The following is a 20,245-nucleotide window of genomic DNA, read 5'->3' as shown; positions in this document are numbered from 1 at the left end:
TGCTCAAGGGCTATTCAGCGGTGATTCATGATCGATGTGATGAATTGGGGAATCGAACTAGGGACCTTCCGGTATCAAGGCCGCCCCTCTAACCACTAGGCCACCGCTGCCACTGTTCATCTCTCTCAGCTAGGGGGTCCTTGGCCTGAAAAACATTGAAGACCCCTGCTCTAGAAAGTAGACAAGAGCTATTGAATGCACAGCACACTCCCTAAGCCATTGGTTCTCAAAGTGGGGTCCGGGGACCCCCAGGTGTCCTTAGGGGGGTTCCAGGGGGTACCCAGCAAAATGTCTTAATATTGCATCACAATCATTTTAGCCACTTTAACCTTTTATACTTTGGCTATTCAAAAATAGCAGATATACAAGCTCATAGCGCGCACTCGCTTGTAGATCTGCTATTTTTGAAAAAGTGTGAACATTTGTGCAAACTTTTGCATATATATATTTTTAAAGCGAACATTTTTAACTAAAATCTTTGCTTCTGGGGGTCCCTGGAACAATATTTTGAGATGGGGGTCCGCGGCCAAATACATATCATTTTGGGGGTCCTTGACATGAAAAAAGTGTGAGAACCACTGCCCTAAGCAGGCTTGAGGCGGGCTCTTTAAAATCATCTCGTAGCCCCGCCCCCTCTCCCCCTTCCCTGCACACAACTGCGCGAGCCGAGGGTGACAATCAAACACAGACTGACAGCTTGACAGCTTCGTCGAATTTTGGAATGAAAATAGTGAAATAAAGACTTTATACTGTAACGCTACACCTCATGGAAGTAGAGAGGAGAGTTGTCACTGTTGTCAGGTCACAATGACATGTGTGACAGTCTTGAAAGAGAGGAGTTAATCATCCTCCGTGACCGTGACAATAAACAACTTCATTGGTCGTTTTTATTTCCAACTGCGTTTGTTCTCCTGCGTCATAAAAGTAGCTCATAATATAATAACATGACCACGGTGGATGTTTATGAACACAGACACAGAGGATAACCCAAGCACAGGTCAGTACAGGTGCAATATGGGTGAGTTTGTCATTTAATACAGTGGTTTTCAACCTTTTTTTGCGTCAAGGACCCCCAAATTGACACATTAGCCCAGGGACCCCATTAGAAAAGATATGCCAGGGACCCCAATAAGAGACGATTTTTACAGCTCTAGCAGTGATTCTCAACCATTTTAATTTCAAGGACCCCCAGTTTGACATGCATTAGGCTACAGACCCCCATTTAATGGCATTTGTATCTCTGGGACCCCAATTTATATTGTAAAATCAATGTTAATGTAACTCTGAGAGTGTACAAAAATTGAACCAAATGGACCCGTTAGGGTCCATTTGGTTCCATTTTTGTACACTCTCAGAGTTACAGACCCGGGTCCATTTGGTTCCTATCTCATTTAGCTGGGGACCCCCTAGCTGGAACTCCCTCAAGGACCACTGGTGGTCCCCAGACCACTGGTTGAAAACCACTGATTGAATACAATCAGATAGAACTTTTCTGTTTCCTGAATGGGCTGTCAATGGAGGGTGTTGCAATGTAAAGAAAAGTTATTTGGCTAAGCCCAAAGCACATAAAGGTAATGTGTGTATTTCATCTGTGGTTAAATCAGTACATGTATTATATAATAATATTTATAAAATATAATGTAAAAATTACAGAGAGAGAGAGAGAGAGAGAGAGAGAGAGAGAGCCAGCCAGCCAAGAGTGAGTGAAAGGCCAGCCAGATTTGAAACTTAAAATAATTGACCATTAAGGTGCTGTCTATGTGCATGGGTCCTATACAGTACTTCTATTGCCTGAATGTGAATACATAAATACACATTGTTTTGTTGGGGTATTTCACATAGCACCAAATATCCTTGTATGAAACCTCATACCTAACTGTTATACCAATGATTGTTTATTTGGAATTGGTTTTGGAGCAAGTTTTACAACCTGACTAGCACATCTAGATTTCTGTTTAATCTCTCAATTAATTTCAAGGCATATGTTACCCTATAGTCATAGGATTTTCTACAAATGTCTATATCAGTGGTTTTCAACCAGTGGTCCTTGGGGGAGTACCAGGGGGTCCCCAGCAAAATGAGTTAACATAGCGTTAGAATCATTTTAACCACTTAGTTTTGGCTATTCAAAAATAGCAGATATAGAAGCTCATAGCGCGGCACTGAGTGCCGCGCTATGAGCTTGTAGATCTGCTATTTTTTTTAAATCTTGAAAATGTGCGCAAATCTTTGAATACATTTACATTTATTAACTCAAATCTTTGCTTCTGGGGGTCCCTGGCACAAACCATTTTCAGATGGGGGTCCGCGGCCAAATGTATATCAATTTAGGGGCCCTTGGCATGAAAAAGGTTGAAAACCACTGGTCTATATCACACACTCTGCTGAATCTAGGGCCTACACATTATCATTTTCTTTTGTAAGTGCCGTTCTACCATTATGGCACTAGGCCTAATTATTACACAATTTACAGTACGGTAATACAAACATAAAATGTAGAAAATATATTCATGTAAAATATTCAACATTTTACATGACATCAGAAAAGGATGCTGTTGAAGGTAGTGAGTTGTTGTGACAGGGTACATTATTCATGTATGTGACTCTTTCTTTCTTTCAGACACTCCAGGCTTATGGTGTCCCTCCCAACCTACGCCGGACCCTAGGAGGAGGAGGAGGTACAGTACAAGAGCCAAGGTGACCCCCAGACTGTGACAGTGAGGAGTTTAACATCCTGTGTTTCAGTGTGGCACCCTCGCCTGCATAGACCATATTCACACGGCGGCCATGTTGCTATTAAGTCAATGAACCCCCGGTGCCACCCCGGTTGCCACGGCAACGGGGTGGCACTTTCAATGTTAAATGACTGAATGGCCGGCGTGTGAATATGGTCTATGGAGGGTTCTCCATCCATCCACCCCCACCAACACCATATCAAGCTCATTCTTCTCAGTCCTGTAGAGCAGTGCTTCTCAAACCTTTTCATGTCAAGGACCCCCAAATTGATACTTATTAGCCCGCGGACCCCCATTTGAAAAGATATGCCAAGGATTCTCAACCATTTTGATTTGTAGGACCCCCAGTTTGACATGCATTGGGCTACAGACCCCCATTTAATGGCAGATTTCTGTCTCTGGGACCCCAATTTATATTGTAAAATCAATGCTCATTTAACTTTGAGAGTATACAAATGGAACCAAATGTCATTTGTTACATACATTTCCAGGTGTATGGAGGATGGAGATGACTGGAGACACCGCTGTAGAGCCCATCCGATGATGAACTAGAGAGAGAGGGCCTCTGTCTCTCTATCCATGGAATCCAGTGTGACCCTGGCCATCACTTACACCACTGATGAAGTTGAAGACGTCTCAAGGTAGAAAACTATTTTTTTATGTGTGTGTGTTTTTCTTTTCTTTGCTGCTGCTGTGATTCAAGCTTTTGTAGCTACTACTGCTGTCATCCCAATGAGTGGGTGGCAATGAAACATGTTCAGTGGCTGTTTCTGCCTCTGGAATTGAAGTCTGATGTGAGTCTACAGTGTGAGTTGTGTTGTTTCTGCCGTTGAAGTGTAACAGGGGTAAAGTGAGTTGTAACAGGGGACTGTATCCTTTGTGTGAGGGTGCTTTTTCCTTTGAGTTTAAGTTTAAGCTAGAGGTTGTTTTGGGCTTTGACATAACGGCCATTTATTCCACTGATGTGGATGTACATTATGTGTGTTTTGCTGTGGCTGTTGTTGAGGTTGTGAGTTGTGACACTGTGGCTGTACTGGTTCATGACTGGCTTGGTGGCAAAAAATGTCTATAAATAGGCCTTTTCTTTCTCTCTCTCTCTCTCTCTCTCTCTCTCAGGATAGCTGCTGCTTGTGTTGTATGCTGTGTATACAGGGGTGCTGGTTTATGTGCGCGTTACTGGGGACGCAACCAGGGACGCATGCACGCGTGAACATTTTTGGTATTTTTACGGGTTTGTTACTTTTTGGGTTTTTTTGGGTTACTTTAATGCGGTTAATCTGGTACAAAAAATGTACTCCATGAAGTGTAGATGTCGGAGGTTTTTTCTTTTTTTGTGATGAGTTTGTGATGGGTGCTCGTCATTTCTCCTGGGGGGCTTTAGCCCCGAAGCACCCACAGTATCGGCGCCCTTGTGTGTATACAAATGTGTTGTGGCTGCTGTTGAACTTGGAGGTTGTGCGTTTTGACAAAGTGGCTGTATTGGTTCATGTGTTTTGGCTTGACAACATCTCTCTGTCTATGTAGGCCTTTTAACTAAAGTAGCAAACCCGCTTTAAAAAACAAACCTAAATTAAATTGAAAACAAAAAAGTCAAAACGAAGGGAAAATAAAAACAAAGGAAAAATTCAAAACTAGAATAACCTATTTTTGTTTGTGTAAGAAGAAAAAAAGGAAGACTTTTCAAAAGACATGCTATACATTCTCACCCTTCATGTTGTGTGGACAGACTCGCTGTGGTGCTGAAGACTCCACGGGGGTAAACTCTGATCGATCCCAATGTGCCGAATGGACTCGAGTTATAGATTCAGCTTCATCTCTCTTTCAACTAGGGGGACCTTGGCCTGAAAACGTTGAAGACCCCTGGCTTAACCCATTGTTGTTTTACCCTCAGGAGTTAAATGAACGCTAAGGGTTTTACTGTGTGGTGCAGGGTGCTGTTCACAGAGATATAAAACATGGAAACGTTCTCCTTCACTGTGACACTTTTGTCTTTCATTTTGTGTCTGAAAAGAATTCAATGTGAATGGACTCACATTGTGATAATTCAACAACCCTGACCTTTTCCTCAACACTGTGATCCTGATTTATCATCAAATTGAATTCCAATTTTCTTGCAGCTATTCAAACATACTGGTGGCCAGTGTTGGGCAATATTACTCAGGAGAGTAATATGTTACTTATTAAAAAGTAAGTCCAAGCTTCCATAATAATCTAGAGTTCATTCCGTGATTTTTCAAAGGTACAGTACAATCGCTCTTTTTCGCTGGCAAGAGGACGATAGACGATGTTTTAACTCTGGCAGTCAATGAGTTAAAGGTCCTGTGGAGACATAGGTAGGAAAAGTTCTCTGTTAATAAACTCTCCACATCCCCATGGAATCTCTGAGTTTTTTTTGGTCCATTCTCATAGTGTCTTGTAGAATGTCCAAGAAAGCATTTTCCAGTTGAGAATCCAAAATGTTCTGACTTCTGTCTTTCCGCTTTCGATTGTTTTAGTGCCCAGGCAAAGAGGACGAGATAGCCAATGAATAGGAGAGGACATTTGATTTTAACAGTTTAATACAATTGTATATTCTACAGGTGTTTAATAAGGGCTATGTGTCCACTGTGCATAAAGGTCTATTGTACATGTTATGTATCTCCAGACGTCCTGTCAGGATGTAACAGGGAGTAGGTGGTACAGATGTCTTCTTATCATGATATATATGCTAGTGGTGAGGAAGCCAGAGGGACATGGACCTCTCTCAGAACAGCTCATGGTATTTGTACCATAACTCCTCTTTTCCAGTAGACTGTGTTGAAGATATGGTCTGGGTTTAGTGCAAACCAGAGTGAAGAGACCAGGTCTAAACAATAGCTGTTCTGTGAACCTCTCTATGTCAGGGGGAGCAGGGGTTAAAAAGCTTTTTGCAGGCATCCTCTTGCTTCTCATGAGAGAACATCTGCATGCGTTGCCCACACATACAACGCTCAAAACCCCACTGTGTCTGTGGGGGTCTTATCTCTTGTTAACGCCTATAGACTCACGTATTTACATTTTGCTGTAGCTATTTCAACAGCAGGTAATGCAGGGAACCCCTTGACATGGGGCTCTCTACCTATAGACATACTGCTGGTGATTAGTATGTGTTCACACAGTCCACTTAACATTGTCCATGACCTTCATCAGGTGTCTGAATAAACGTCAGACACATGATTCCACTTCAGGAGTTTTTTAAAGGCATTTGTCAAATCTTTGTGTCCTGAGGTCGTAGTCGAAACATAAAATGTGTTTAATCTCAGAAACAGTCAATGGGTGTCCATGCCGTAGCCAGGCACCCTGATGAAGTGTCCTTGCGCAAGGCATTGCACCAGTCATTGATCGTTTACTTTGAAGTTGCTCTGGATGATCATGTTATGAAAAAAATAACAGTTAAATGTAATGATCCAACTTCAGTGTGTCCAACTCGAGTGCAGTTCTACATCAACCCAAGATGTTTCGAGAGGAATGGGTCGGTTTCACTGAGAAACAATATCATGCTTGAACTTGCAGCAGTTCCTTTGTTCCTCACTGCATCGATGACAAAACGTGCCTTGGCCTGTGTAACTTGCTTGACATTGGCGTTTTCATATTCTTCTCTGATTATCACTCCCTTCTGGTAAAGTTTGTCCAGGACACCGCTGAGAACTGGATCTGAAACGCTGTTGATGAAGCTGCTCCGCACATCAAACAGTCTGTCTTCTGCTGGACGACTCAGTGTGTGCTGAACTTGTTGTTTTCTTAAAGCAGCAGTTGAAAGGTCTACATCGCGTTCCCATGGACAGTCAGAGGTGTTACTGTGTCTTAGAAATAGCTTAACATGCTTAAACTTAGCCTCTAATGTCACTTCAAAAGTTGAAATGTAATTATGATAGGATGATTCATCAACTTTAAATTTTGCCTTATTTGGTTCAATCATAATGGAATCATCTTGAGGGGAAGAGGAGAGGGTGTATTCTTGCTTTGGGTAAAGTTCACAGGGAGGCTTTTCGATGTAAATCTCTTCTCCATTTATCTCCTTCCTTTCCTTCTTCACTTCACTCAGCACAACATTCTGAGGCAGCAGCAACACTTTCAGGATCGAACTGGGATGATTATCATCAATCGGTGGTGTATAAAACAGTGACACCAATGCCTGGACAGGACTGGGCCCGAACAACATCTCTTTGATGACACCAAAAAAAGAGAATCCAGTTACATTTATGATAACATGAGTTTCTGTGATCATATGGGGTTTGATCAGCTCAAAGCCATCATCATCCATCACACGGACCACAGACAAGGATTTGCCTCCACCCATGGAGAGGATCTCACAATGTGGAAAGTGTAACTGACACACAGACCCCTGAGAACCTTTGATGTCAAACAGTGGTCCTGCAGCTGTCTTGTCAAGCTGGGATACAAGCCTTTGGTGCCATGGGACTGTCCTGTAAGTCACATCTCCCTCTGTCTTCATCTTAAACACCAGGTCGGTCACGTTGCATTGGAACAGTCCTGCTTGGGTGCAGTGGATCCTGTAGCTTTCCTTGTTTTCTACAACAATGATATCAGGTGTAATTTTCTGTGTTTTGTCAATTAGTGTAACATCATTTACGCTGTTGGACCGCTTGGCTGTGAAACTTGTCTTGTTCTCTAAACATGGCATTTGGCTCAGTGAGGGTAAGCTGTGAGAACGAGGCAGAGAGATGGATTCTTCTATCCTTAAACCACTAAAGCATGAACTTAGGTCAGTTTCATCTTGGAGCTCCAGAGAGGGATGTAGAGAGGACAGTGACTCTGTAACAGGATGGTCTTCCATATCACCATGCAAAGAAATAGTTCCCTAAATAGAATAGAATAGAGAAAGGGAAAAATAAAATCAAGGACATTAATTAAACAAAAATGAACCCAAGACTTTTCTACAATGCCAGTTCTTAAAAATGTAAATGTCAGTCCTTGCCAACTGACTGTTGTGTAATTCCAGACTCTTTGCCGATGTAATAACACGATATGTTATCCTACAGATATATGTATACATTACTTGTATTTGATTGTGTCTTCTTTTTACAACCTTGGATTTTAAGCTGTTCTTTTCATGTTTTTATTGTGGTGGAGTTAAGGTACACAGATGATTATTAATAACCACTCACGGTAGTTTTCACCTTGTTCAGAACATTTATTTGTCAAGTATGTTCCAATCTGGGAACCCATCGGCAAAAAAGTTCCTTGAATTTGCCTCTGGGGGCATCGCCTAATTTCCTGTGTAGAGACCGGATGTCGGCCTGTTCACTCTGCCTCAGCCCTCCTCTTCCGGTGGTGCATCTTTGTTTTCATTCCTAATAACATCAACTCTACACGTTGTAGTTGCCAACAGATTCAGCTGTGGAGCTCTGTTTTAAGAGATTAAATAAGTTCAAATATGAGGATTGTGCCTCATACAGTGTTAGCTCAGCGTTCTGACCGGCCTATAGGCTACTTCAGGGTGAAAACAGGGAACAGCTGTATGCCAGGATGAGGAGAGAAAAGGAAGCTTAGGAACGCTGGCTTGTGTTTACTGTCTCAACACAGTTATTGTGCATTCTCATCTATTGTCCAAGAGGAGTTGGCCCGACGAGCCCGTTCACCTGTCCTGCCCACAGACAATCAACCATACAACATGCAGAATGGAGCACACCCAAGCTATAGCCCAACAAACAGGCTTCAGCTGCTCATGCCAATGAGCTGTAAGTACAGTGGTTGTTTTCATTCTCCTCCTGCCAGTCAGGAGAGGTACCAAGGAGACAGAAACAAGACCACCACCCCTGGTCTGTCTGGATGTAGAGAACAGAAGCACATAGAGTGGACCTGCTCAGCCACAAAGCCCCTGATCACTGCTGCTTTGTCACCGTTAAACTACAGAAGGATCTGCTGTCCTGTCTCTCCTTCCACTGAACATGAACTCATGACACAGTGTCAATTATAAATAACGTTCAGTTAGTATAATTACACAAAATGTGTTACGAATAGGTGCTTCTACCTGTCTTTGTTCTAATGCATGGTTGGTGTGTGTATAATGCATTAGTGGTCACAGCTCCTTGTCTCCTGTATAAAAGTCCTGCCACACACCCACCTCTTCCCTTTGTAATTTCCATATTGGAATGAGGTGTGTGTCTTTTGTTATCTTCCCTGTATAACAAAATAACCATTGTGAGTTGCAAATGACTTATAATGTGTTTGTAAACTTTGTTTAGAGAAGAGTCCATGCACTAAAGCCAAACTAACCCAGAGACGTGTTTTCATGTCATTCTGAGTCAGAATAAACAGAGTTTGTCTCCAAAGAGATCCCTGGGTCTACCCATTCAACACAATGCAGAGAAATAGTTACACCGGTTACATATATCTAGACTGAGAGTTGAATGACACAAAGAGCCAGGCCTTTACTGACACTAGAGCTTCTCTCTCCTTAGTCTGACTATAGAGACTCTGCTTTATGGGCTCTGCTGGTTTTACATCCTACCAGATAGTTCATTACATTCATTTGAGTTGAGAACCTCTGGGTTAATAATGATCTCACCTCTGCTTTATCCTCCATCTTCACATCAGGTTGACCTTCAACCTTCTTGCTCCCTCCACCTGCTCCCCCCTCCTCATCCTCCTCTTCCTCCTTCACCCGTGATGGATGGATGGATGGATGGATGGATGGAGAGAAAGAGAGCGAGAAAAGAGAGAAAGATGGATTTTTCTGATCACTTTCATTCTTGCCTCTGACAAATATTCCATATTATATAAAAAAACTAAAACACTACAATACAACTTTAAAGGCTTTAAAACAAATAAACATATATGTATGTAAACTATAGTAAAACTATAATCTCTCAAGACAGATTCTGCTAACAGCAGCACCACTGCATGCCTTAAACATGTAATATTGTTGTTAGAATGAATAAACACAGAAGCACCCGGGAGGAAGTGGAGTAAGAAAGGGGAGGAGCCAAGCCAAGTTCCTGTTTCTACACTAAAAAGGAGGTGGTGCCCCCAGATTATTTTTCCCTCCTTTTTTTACTGAATGGGTTCCCAGATTGTCAAAACTATAATAACCATGTCACCAGGAGGAAGAGGAGGTGATGATGTCTGATCCATGGACTTCATCTCCATCTGACCAGACTGTTTCTTCACTACAGAAGAACAACAAACAAACATTCATTACACATGATGAGTATAGAAGACATGAGGTCTGATACATTGTTTTATGACTGTACATAAATATCACTGTAAACTCAATTAACCATATTCACACAGCGGCCATTTTGTTCTGACATCATACTTGGAGTTTAGCCCCTCCCCCTCCAGTATGAAGTAAGAGTTAAATGGACACAGTGTGAACATGTTAGTTTAACCACATCAACCCTAGACTCACTATTCTGGACAGCTCAGAATAGATGAACATTCTGTGAACATCTGGCAAAAAATAGCCGATCTACAAGCTCACACCGCGTGGCCTTGTGAGCTTGTAGATCAGCTACTTTTGATTAAGAGATTTGGTGTAGAAGGAAAAAATGAGTGGACAAAGTACAGACCCCTGGGGGACCCTGTTCAACGAAGTATAACCACTTAAGTGTGTGTGTGTGTGTGTGTGTGTGTGTGTGTGTGTGTGTGTGTGTGTGTGTGTGTGTGTGTGTGTGTGTGTGTGTGTGTGTGTGTGTGTGTGTGTGTGTGTGTGTGTGTGTGTGTGTGTGTGCGCGTGCGTGCGTGCGTGCGTGTGTAGAACCTTACCCATCTTCATCCAACTCTTCATCCAACTCTTCATCCTCAGCTCAGACCTCTTCTCATACATCAGGTTATAGTATTCATCCTGTATTTCACACATCAACAGACAATGACAGATTGAAGCTACATCAAGTGTTAACACACTGTTCCTTAACCAGAGCTGACAACTCTCACACAATGAGCATGAAACACACATAAATGACCCTCTTCACATGCACTCACACCACACATCATATTTATCACGCCATCAAATCAGCCCAAGTGTTAAACTGTGTTAACTCATGCACCACTGAGACATCCACTTCTGCCGGCCTTTGAACGATAAAGTGAATTAAATTATTGTATCTGAAGTAGCCCCACCCGTTAACTGTCGTGAAAAGCATAAATGTTAGGGGTGTGTGTGTGTGTGTGTGTGTGTGTGTGTGTGTGTGTGTGTGTGTGTGTGTGTGTGTGTGTGTGTGTGTGTGTGTGTGTGTGTGTGCGCGTGTCTCTTGTATGAACGACGCTGCACACATTTATGCTCATGTCATTCCATTGATCATTACAGTGATATTCCCAGATGTCGCCGAAAGGATCAACAGCATAGATCTTAAGATGAACTAATGTTCTATGCTCTACACATCCAAAATGTTAGCTGCCGGGTGTACCATGGAATATTTTCTATCCGGTCAAGTTTTTAAACTGAATTTGACAGACGTCTAATTATTTAGAACTCCTCTGTGTGTCATGCTGCGATGCCAAGAGCAGGCAGTTAAAAAGGGGAGGGACCTTTGGATGTATGCGTGTGCAAAAATAACAGATCTTCAAGCTAAAAACGCAATGTGTTGTGTTGTTAGCTTGTAGATCTGTTCTACAAGCTAACGAGAGAGAGAGAGAGAGAGAGAGAGAGAGAGAGAGAGAGAGAGAGAGAGAGAGAGAGAGAGAGAGAGAGAGAGAGAGAGAGAGAGAGAGAGAGAGAGAGAGAGAGAGAGAGAGAGAGTTATATTGCTGAGGTGAGTGATTAAAGGAATTTGACAATTTAGAATCATTTGCCGGGGTGGCAGTGGCTCAGGGGTAAAGTGGCTGGATCTTTTCGATCCCGGTCTCCCCCAGAGTTAGTGTAGAAGTGTCCTTGAGCAAGACGCTGAACCCCTAATTGCTCGAGATGAACAGGTTGGTGTCTTGTATGGTTTCCTCCGCCATCGGTGTGTGAATGGGTTAATGTAATGCACAATCTATGTAAAGCGCTTTGGATAAAAGCGCTATATAAATGCACCATTTACCAGAATATTTTGTGCAGTCTGTCTTGACTTTATAGCTATCAGACTTTTATGGAAATCAATGTGAATATTGAATAGGAAACATATGGTGCAAAACATCAGTCAAGGTGAACCATCACCATCTCTACACAGGCTGTTAGACTGACTCCTACTGTCACTATATTTATTATGACTGTGAATACACTCCAGTCATTCCCACATACAGTTTACACATTAAACTCCATTTGATACCTAAGTGATACATTCTAGTTAAATGCATGCACTCATAAAGATATATTAATGAGTGGTTATTATTAAAGATGGCTCTTTAATTGCTTCAGTCATTGTAGGAACCGATTTTTAAGTTTAGTATGCTGACATAAAGTAATTGGGTTAATGTGTTCATTTAATTTGATATATGAGTATATTCATTTTAATATGGTAGGACTTGGGAGTGAGGAATGGCGAGGTGTCAAGTTTGCAATACTGTGTGGTCATGTTATGGCTACATGGGCTATGTGAGTTACGGTGTTGACCATTCCACAGGGTCTGTTATCTCCTCTCTGTTCTCCACTCTCCAAGTCCCCTGTTGGTACTTAACCTGACAGGGAGAGAATACTCTGATATGGATTACTTTTTGTACTTATTACTTTGGGTACTTTCTAAGTACCGCCCTGTCTATGTGATACTTTGAGTACTTTGTGGGCCGACCCTAATGTCTTGTGTTGTAATAAAGCTTGTGTGAGTCGGTGGGCAGACCAGTTGTGATTAGACTTCTGTCAGCACACCTCCTTGTCCGGCAAGTCAAATACTGAGATCTCAAAGTTGTCCGCGTGTGTTTATTTGAATGTGTGATCTGAGCCTAAGGTGTTTGTAAAATGATAAAGCAATCTATCAGTCATCAAATCAATGTCTCTGTTTAGCTTGTTGATGGATGAAATTAAAACATTTACCCATAATGTTCCCATGTTAGTAAAGCCTGTTAAAGTATCAAACTCCCTGTTAAAATGCACCAGAATACAGGACATTATATCTGTTTAAAAGACCCCCCCACCAACATGATCACACTCACACTATTAATCTACACCTACCACCAGTTTCTGCCTTAACCCATCTGTGTCACTTTTATTCAAACATATCAGATCTACAAGCTCTACAAGCTCTACAAGCTTGTGGATCTGATATGTTTTGAAAAATTGTGAAAATGTGTGCACATCTTTGAATACTGTATATATTTTTTTAAGTGAACATTTGTAACTCAAATCTTTGCTTCTGGGGGGTTCCTGGAACAAAATATTTTACAAATGTTTGCTTTAAAAATATATATTTTCAAAGATTTGCACAAATGTTCTCGTTTTTTCAAAATTGAAGATCTACAAGCTCACTTGGTGCCGCGCAATGAGCTTGTATATCTGCTATTTTTTAATAGCCAAAGAAATCTAAAAATGACACAGATGCGTTCCCGGTCTCAATGGGTTAAAATGACTTGATTTCATTATTGAGGGTTAGATTTGTAAAATGATAACACACCCACCCAGTGCAACATACCAGCTGTACCTGGTTGAGGGATTACAACTGGTGTGTTGCACTGGGTGCAACATTAAGTACAACAATGAATACAAAAATACATTTGGCGTGCGGTGGTGACTCCATGGGTCGATAAAATAATTATACTGATAATAATAATAATAATAATAATAATAATGTTTGCTGCACACGCCACCAAATCTCATTCCAAGGTTTTCTGAAAATAAGACTAAAAGACTGGACAGATGGTGACAGTGGTATAAGTAACTAAGTACATTTACTCAAGTAATGTACTTAATTACAATTTTGAGGTACTTTTACTTTACTGGAGTATTTCCAATGTCCATTGCTTTTACTTCTACTCCACTACATCTCAGAGGCAAATATTTAGCTTTATCTCCACTACAATTATTTTGAAAAATAGTTACTAGTTACTTTGTAGACTTTGATTATTACAAAACCACTTCAGCCTTATATACAGTACATTTCGACCATTTGAAAATAACTGATCTACAAGCTCACAATGTGTCAAAATATATGCATTGTGAGCTTGTAGATCTACTATTTTCAAAAAATACTAATTTGAAAACTTGAAATGGGACATTCTGTATAATGAGTACTTTTACTTTTGGTACTTTAAGTACATTTTGATGCCAATACTTTTATACCTTTACTCAAGAACATTTTGAATTCCGGACTTTTACTTGTAACAGAGTATTTCTATATCGCAGTATTGATACTTTTACTTTTGAGCACTTTTTCCACCATAAGAGATATGGTGGAAAATATCCATGGGTATAAGAGAACAGTTTAATGTAATAGAACACTGTTAACCTCATGAACCCTAGCTTCCCTATTCTGGGGAAAACATGCTGTGGAAATAGCAGATCTACAAGCTCACAATAGCGTTTAGATCTATAGAGGGGCTGTAGAGGGCTAAGAATAGACCCCTGACGAACCCCGTTCAATTTAAGTATACAGGGTTTATATTATTAATAAAGTTAAACTTCAAGGCCACAACATGTCACATCGTGAGGCATTGTGAGCTTGTAGATCTGTTATTTTCACTACTTTTGAGTGACACTCTTCTATGATGAAATGGGGCATTAAGTTATGGGGGGGGGGGTGAAACGTGGAGATACAAGGTTTCTGCCCGACAACAACGATAATTAACCCTTTATACATAGTTGAACGGGGTCCCCCAGGGCTCTGAACTAGGCCTGATGCTTTATTCTCTCAACACCAAATCTATTTGCTTAAAATAGCTGATCTAAAAGCTCACAACGGGTTGCATTGTGATTCACTGTAAGCTTAGATTGTCTATTTTCGTGGAATGTTCACCTCAGAATAAGGACGCTAGGGTTCATGTGGTTACCTGGCATCCCTATTTTAGACACATTTTTGTTTATTGTTTTGTTTTTTATGTCATTGAATGATGAACAAATAAATCTTACACGCTACATTGTAGTTCATGTATTCATTATAACATGTAAATAAATGTCATGGAGAGAATATTAGGTTCTTACATAGCTGTTAGCTGACTCATACCAGTTCCTCTCTATGTTCTGAACATCAGTCACCAGGTAATTTATGTCCTCAGCTGGGTCTCCTGTTAACATGTCCTTTACACTGCTCACCAACACACAGAGAATGAAAGAGACAAAGTCACACATCAGATTAAACTCATCATATAATAAGTGATAATAGTTCAGCTGATCTGGGGCCTAGAAGATGGTGAGAACACATTGTATTGGTTCTGCTTTCTGTGTGATGAACACTCACAGCCAGCGGACATGGTGGTCACGGCAGTCCTGTGGGAAGTCATTATGCCAAGACTTCATGTCTCCTGCAGAGACATGGAGGGCTGTGCAGCTGAGAGAAAGACAATGATAGAAAAAACAAAGAGACGTAGAAAGAGGAGGGAGAAACAATGAGATACACATGTTATGACATAATATTCTATATGACATTATCTCTAACTGTACATGTGGAAACAGACAGTTTGCCCTTCGTAGTGTAAACTATACCTCCCCACCCAACCAACCAACAATAAAGTAATAATAATAATGATAATGATAATGATAATATACTGTATGTATGCCTTATCTACTGTACAGGTGTATCATTGGTTCATAACTCGTGACAATGTCTACGTCCTCCAGAGGAAGAACTCAGATATATTTATTAAGTAGAAAAGTATCAATGTAGAACCATGTAGAAATACACCTTTATTCAAAATATTACTGGCTAGAATCACACATTGTGAGCTTGTAGATCAGCTATTTTTGAATAGCCTAAGGAAGAATGTCAATCTGCAAAGTACATGGTAATTAAAGCTGTCAAGTAATTGGAATAAAAAGTACAATAATTACAGTCAAGTATTCAGTACATTAATTACAGACACGTACAAAGTACTTGTTGTCTCTGAGATGTAATGGAGTAGAAGTATAAAAGTATTGAAAAATTGAAATAATCAAGTAAAGTAAAAGCACCTCACAATTGTACTTAGTGCTTGAGTAAATGTACTTAGTTACTTTCTGGCACTTGCTGTACCCCTCCCATCCCTTTAGGTTCACAGAGTAGACCTACACAGTATTACTGTACAGTAATAATACAGTACTGTGTACAGTAATACTACAGTACTGTGTACAGTAATACACACTGGAGGCCAAAGAAGAACCTTTGGCCCAAATCGTTCTCATTGGTCTGTTATAGTGCCACCAGGAGGCCGATTTGTTCAAAACCATTTGTTGAATGTACTCCTATACAGATGTTGTCACGCCAATTGGTACACATTATCTCTATAGTCATGTGATCAAGACGGATCTGTCCGTTTTTTTTACAGTATATTCCATCCTGATTGGCTAAGATTGGCTTGCAAAGTTCGCAGGGTTGGTCCGTTTTGAACAAAATACCTCAAATCATGAACACAGCGTAAATCAGCCCATAATAAGCTACCTGCAACACAGTAGAAGTTAGAATCATGTCAAATTTTAATTAATTTCAATGTGGATTCATTCTTTGTGTCTTTCAAGCTAAAGTTCGAAGAGATCAGTGATCTTACTTTTGGTCTGAAACTCGAGGTTCTTCATTCAACCCAGACTCATAGCCAGAGGATGATCTGCTTGACCCAGACCCATAGTATGATGATCCTCTGCTTGACCCAGACCCATAGTATGATGATCCTCTGCTTGTCCCAGACCCATAGTCAGAGTCAGAGACCCATAGTCCTCTGAAATCAAACAAAAGTTTCTAAAGTGATTCTGAATATGAAATATCCATAAGTATGTACGTACAGTATGCACTTGTGTACTGTGTGTACTGTGTGTGTGTGTGTGTGTGTGTGTGTGTGTGTGTGTGTGTGTGTGTGTGTGTGTGTGTGTGTGTGTGCGCGTGCGTGCGTGCGTGCGTGCGTGCGTGCGTGCGTGCGTGCGTGCGTGCGTGCGTGCGTGCGTGCGTGCGTGTGTGTGTGTGTGGGGGGGGGGGGGGTTGAGCTGTATTCCATTGTCTGAGTCCAGTCTACTTTTATTGGATCTTGTTTAGTCGATACACTTATTTGTTTTAGCTCTTGCTCATTTGATTTGCTATTTGTCTCATCTGTTTCAGAAAGTAAGTAGCTGATATATTGCACTTAAAAAATAGGTAGCTGATATATTGCACTTTTACCTGTAATGATGTAATGTAATGATCCCTGTAATGCAGTGCTTACCACACACTGCATGGACCAATTACATTAACAACCATTCAAGTACAGTTGGAAACACATTTTAATGATTATCATTATGTAACCATAACCCGCAGTAATTGGGGTTAATGCATTATTTTTTCTTGTAAACAAAGAAAGCATGGAAGTCGGCAAAGTAACTAGCAACTAAAGCTGTCAAATAATCACACTGTAAAGGAGTAGAAGTATTAAAATTCCTTACCCAGTATCCATACTCATCAGCTTCTTCTTCTTCAGCTTATACCTCTTCTTATCCATCAGGTGTCTGTATGCATCCTGTATTTCACACATCAACAGACAATGAGAGTCAAACTACAAAAACAGAACTTAACTTTTACTTCCTGTATTTCAAAATAAAAGACTGTATAGATCAGGACCTCACTAGGTATAAGAGAACAGTTTAATGTTCTCTTATACCTAATGTGTGCTTTGAGTGTCCGCCCTGGGACTGGGAGGCCGGAGTTCGATCCCCGGTCGGGTCATACCAAAGACTCAGTGCCTCCCTGCTTGGCACTCTGCATCAAGGGTTGGATTGGGGTAAGTAAGACTAGCGTCATGTCCAGGGGGTGTACTTGTATATCAAGCTGCCTCACGCTAAGGAAACAGGAGATAGGCTCCTGCCCTGGGCCTCAGGGCTCGGCAAGGCTTACTACTTAACCTCATGAACCCTAGCTTACCTTTTATGGAGCAAACATTCTGCGGAAATAGCTTACAAAGCATTGTGACACTTGTAGATCTGCTTTTTCCGGTGAAGAGATTTGGTGCAGTGGGAAAAGGGTAGGCAACCAAGAATGGACCAAGAATAGACCCCTGAGGGACCCCGTTCAATTTAAGTAAAAGGGGTTACATTGTTGATGAAGCTCTGAGGATACTTGACATGTTTCCTATTTTTTAACAACATGTAGTTTTAATTTCCCCCACATAATACTGTAGTCATTGTGGAGATTAACAATGACTATATTATAGTCATTCATAGTTAATCTCCATGTGTACTGTGGTCCTACTGGTTGGTCAGAGTGTTCAGAGGGGAGGAGAACTGGAGGAGATAATGTGAACCTCTGTGTACGTTGTGCTGTCTGTCTGTCTGTCTGTCTGTCTGTCTGTCTGTCTGTCTGTCTGTCTGTCTGTCTGTCTGTCTGCTAAAAAGAAACATTTAAAAACGTCATATTTACTGTATTGTATTGTATGTATGTGTGAATCAAAAATAAACTGAAATTTAAAAAAATAAAGAGAAAAATAAAAGTCAAAACTAAATCAAATCAGATGCTAAATGCCAAACTATGATTACCTCGTCACCAGGAGGAAGAGGAGGTGTTGATGTGTGATCCATGGACTTCATCTCCATCTGCATCTGAGACAGTTTCATCTCTACAGAAGAACAACAAACAAACATTCATTACACATGATGAGTATAGAAGACATGAGGTCTGATACATTGTTTTATGACTGTACATAAATATCACTGTAAACTCAATTAACCATATTCACACAGCGGCCATTTTGTTCTGACATCATACTTGGAGGTGGCCCCTCCCCCTCCAGTATGAAGTAAGAGTTAAATGGACACAGTGTGAACATGTTAGTTTAACCACATCAACCCTAGACTCACTATTCTGGACAGCTCATAATAGATGAACATTATGTGACAATATGTGAACATTCCGCAAAAATAGCAGATGTACAAGCTCACAACGCGTCGGCTTGTGAGCTTGTAGATCGGCAAGGAGGGGACCAAGTACAGACCCCTGGGGGAACCCAGTCAATAAATAGGGTTAATGTGGGGGGGGGGGGGGGGGGAAGAGAGAGAGAGAGAGAGAGAGAGAGAGAGAGAGAGAGAGAGGCGTGCGTGGCTAGAAGCTTACCCATCTGACTCTTCTTCCTCAGCTCAGACCACTTCTCATCCATCAGTTTCCTGTATTCCTCCTGTATTTCACACATCAGCAGACAATGACAGAGTGAAGCTTTATCAAGTGTTAACACACTGTTCCTTAACCAGAGCTGACAACTCTCACACAATGAGCGTGAGACACACATAAATGACCCTCTTCACACACACTCACGCTACACATCATATTTATCACACCGTCAAATCACCCCAAGTGGAAAACTGTGTTAACTCATGCACCACTGGCACTGACACATCCACTTCTGACGGTATTTGAGCGATAAAGTGAATTAAATGATTGTATCTGAAGTAGGCCCACCCGTTAACTGTAGTGAAAAGAATAAATGTTAGGTGTGTGTGTGTGTGTGTGTGTGTGTGTGTGTGTGTGCGTGTGCGTCTCTTGTATGAATCAAATCAAATCAAACTGTATTTGTATAGCACATTTACAACAGCCCAAAGCCGAACAAAGTGCTGAACATGGTTAAAACAAGGTAATTCAGACATAAAGAAGCATCAACAAATAATATGTATTGACACAGGACAACAAAGAAAAAACTAAACAATGCAGAGTTAAGACAGAACAGGAGGGCTAAAGACGACTAAAAGCAAGAGAGAAGAAGTGAGTTTTTAGTAAGGTTTAAAAAGCCCCAGTCGACTGGGCAGATCTAATGGGGAGGGGCAATATTCCAGAGCCTGGGGCCCGCAGCCGCAAAAGCACGGTCACCCCTGCTCCTCAAATTAGTCGTATGAGAGACCAGCAACAGCTTGTCCGCAGACCTTAAAGCCCTGGCTGGGATATAGGGCTCGATTGTATCAGAGAGATAAGAGGGTGACAGGCCGTGAAGGGTTTTAAAAAACCCTGCGCGCATTTACGCTCATGTCATTCCATTGATCATTACAGTGATATTCCCAGATGTCGCCGACAGGAGGATCAACAACATAGATCTTAAGATTAACTAATGTTCTATGCTCTACATATCCAACATGTTTAGCTACCGGGTGTACATTACATTACATTACATTACAGTCATTTAGCAGACGCTTTTATCCAAAGCGACTTACAATAAGTGCAATCAACAAAGGTAGGGAACGAAAGCTACTAATCACCAGAGGTTATAAGTGCATTTTCTGCAATAACAAGCAACCAAGAGCATACCTAGCGCTAAGGTAAAAGTGCAATATATCAGCTACCTATTTCCTTAAACAGATGAGACAAAGTAGTCAAATGAGCAGGAGCTAAAAACAAATAATTGTATTGACTAAACAAGATCCAATAAACAATTCAACAATAAAACAAGCATTCGTACAACTAGTTAACAACAAGTAGGCCAGGCAAAGAGGAAGGGTAGTGTTTCCTGAAGAGGTGGGTTTTCAGCCTGCGGCGAAAGATGGG

General features: G+C 41.1%; 2 protein-coding genes across 2 annotated transcripts in view; both read right to left on the bottom strand.

The window, feature by feature from the left end:
- Positions 1 to 4,935: 4,935 nt before the first annotated feature.
- The window catches only part of LOC311039013 (uncharacterized protein), a 165,937-nt gene continuing 150,627 nt past the window's right edge, over positions 4,936 to 20,245 (bottom strand). Inside the window, exons 12-20 of the mRNA XM_084048655.1 lie at positions 18,830 to 18,890; positions 18,256 to 18,335; positions 17,170 to 17,243; positions 16,308 to 16,475; positions 15,026 to 15,115; positions 14,770 to 14,872; positions 10,485 to 10,563; positions 9,286 to 9,886; positions 4,936 to 7,575 (exon numbers count right to left, since the gene is read on the bottom strand). Coding sequence (XP_083904781.1) covers positions 9,771 to 9,886; positions 10,485 to 10,563; positions 14,770 to 14,872; positions 15,026 to 15,115; positions 16,308 to 16,475; positions 17,170 to 17,243; positions 18,256 to 18,335; positions 18,830 to 18,890 — 771 coding nt within the window. The 3' untranslated portion in view covers positions 4,936 to 7,575; positions 9,286 to 9,770. The remainder of the gene's footprint in view (positions 7,576 to 9,285; positions 9,887 to 10,484; positions 10,564 to 14,769; positions 14,873 to 15,025; positions 15,116 to 16,307; positions 16,476 to 17,169; positions 17,244 to 18,255; positions 18,336 to 18,829; positions 18,891 to 20,245) is intronic.
- Positions 6,193 to 7,551, bottom strand: LOC311038632 (caspase recruitment domain-containing protein 8-like; the record flags this gene model as incomplete). Its single annotated transcript, XM_084048204.1, has 1 exon — positions 6,193 to 7,551. One exon carries the CDS (start codon positions 7,549 to 7,551, stop codon positions 6,193 to 6,195), a length of 1,359 nt encoding a protein of 452 aa, XP_083904330.1.

Source organism: Gymnoscopelus microlampas, assembly GCF_963454915.1.
Source record: "Gymnoscopelus microlampas genome assembly, chromosome: 22".
NCBI classification, from domain to species: Eukaryota; Metazoa; Chordata; class Actinopteri; order Myctophiformes; family Myctophidae; genus Gymnoscopelus; species Gymnoscopelus microlampas.
The sequence above is the reverse complement of the archived record's forward strand: the minus strand, read 5'-3'. Positions and strand labels throughout refer to the sequence as shown.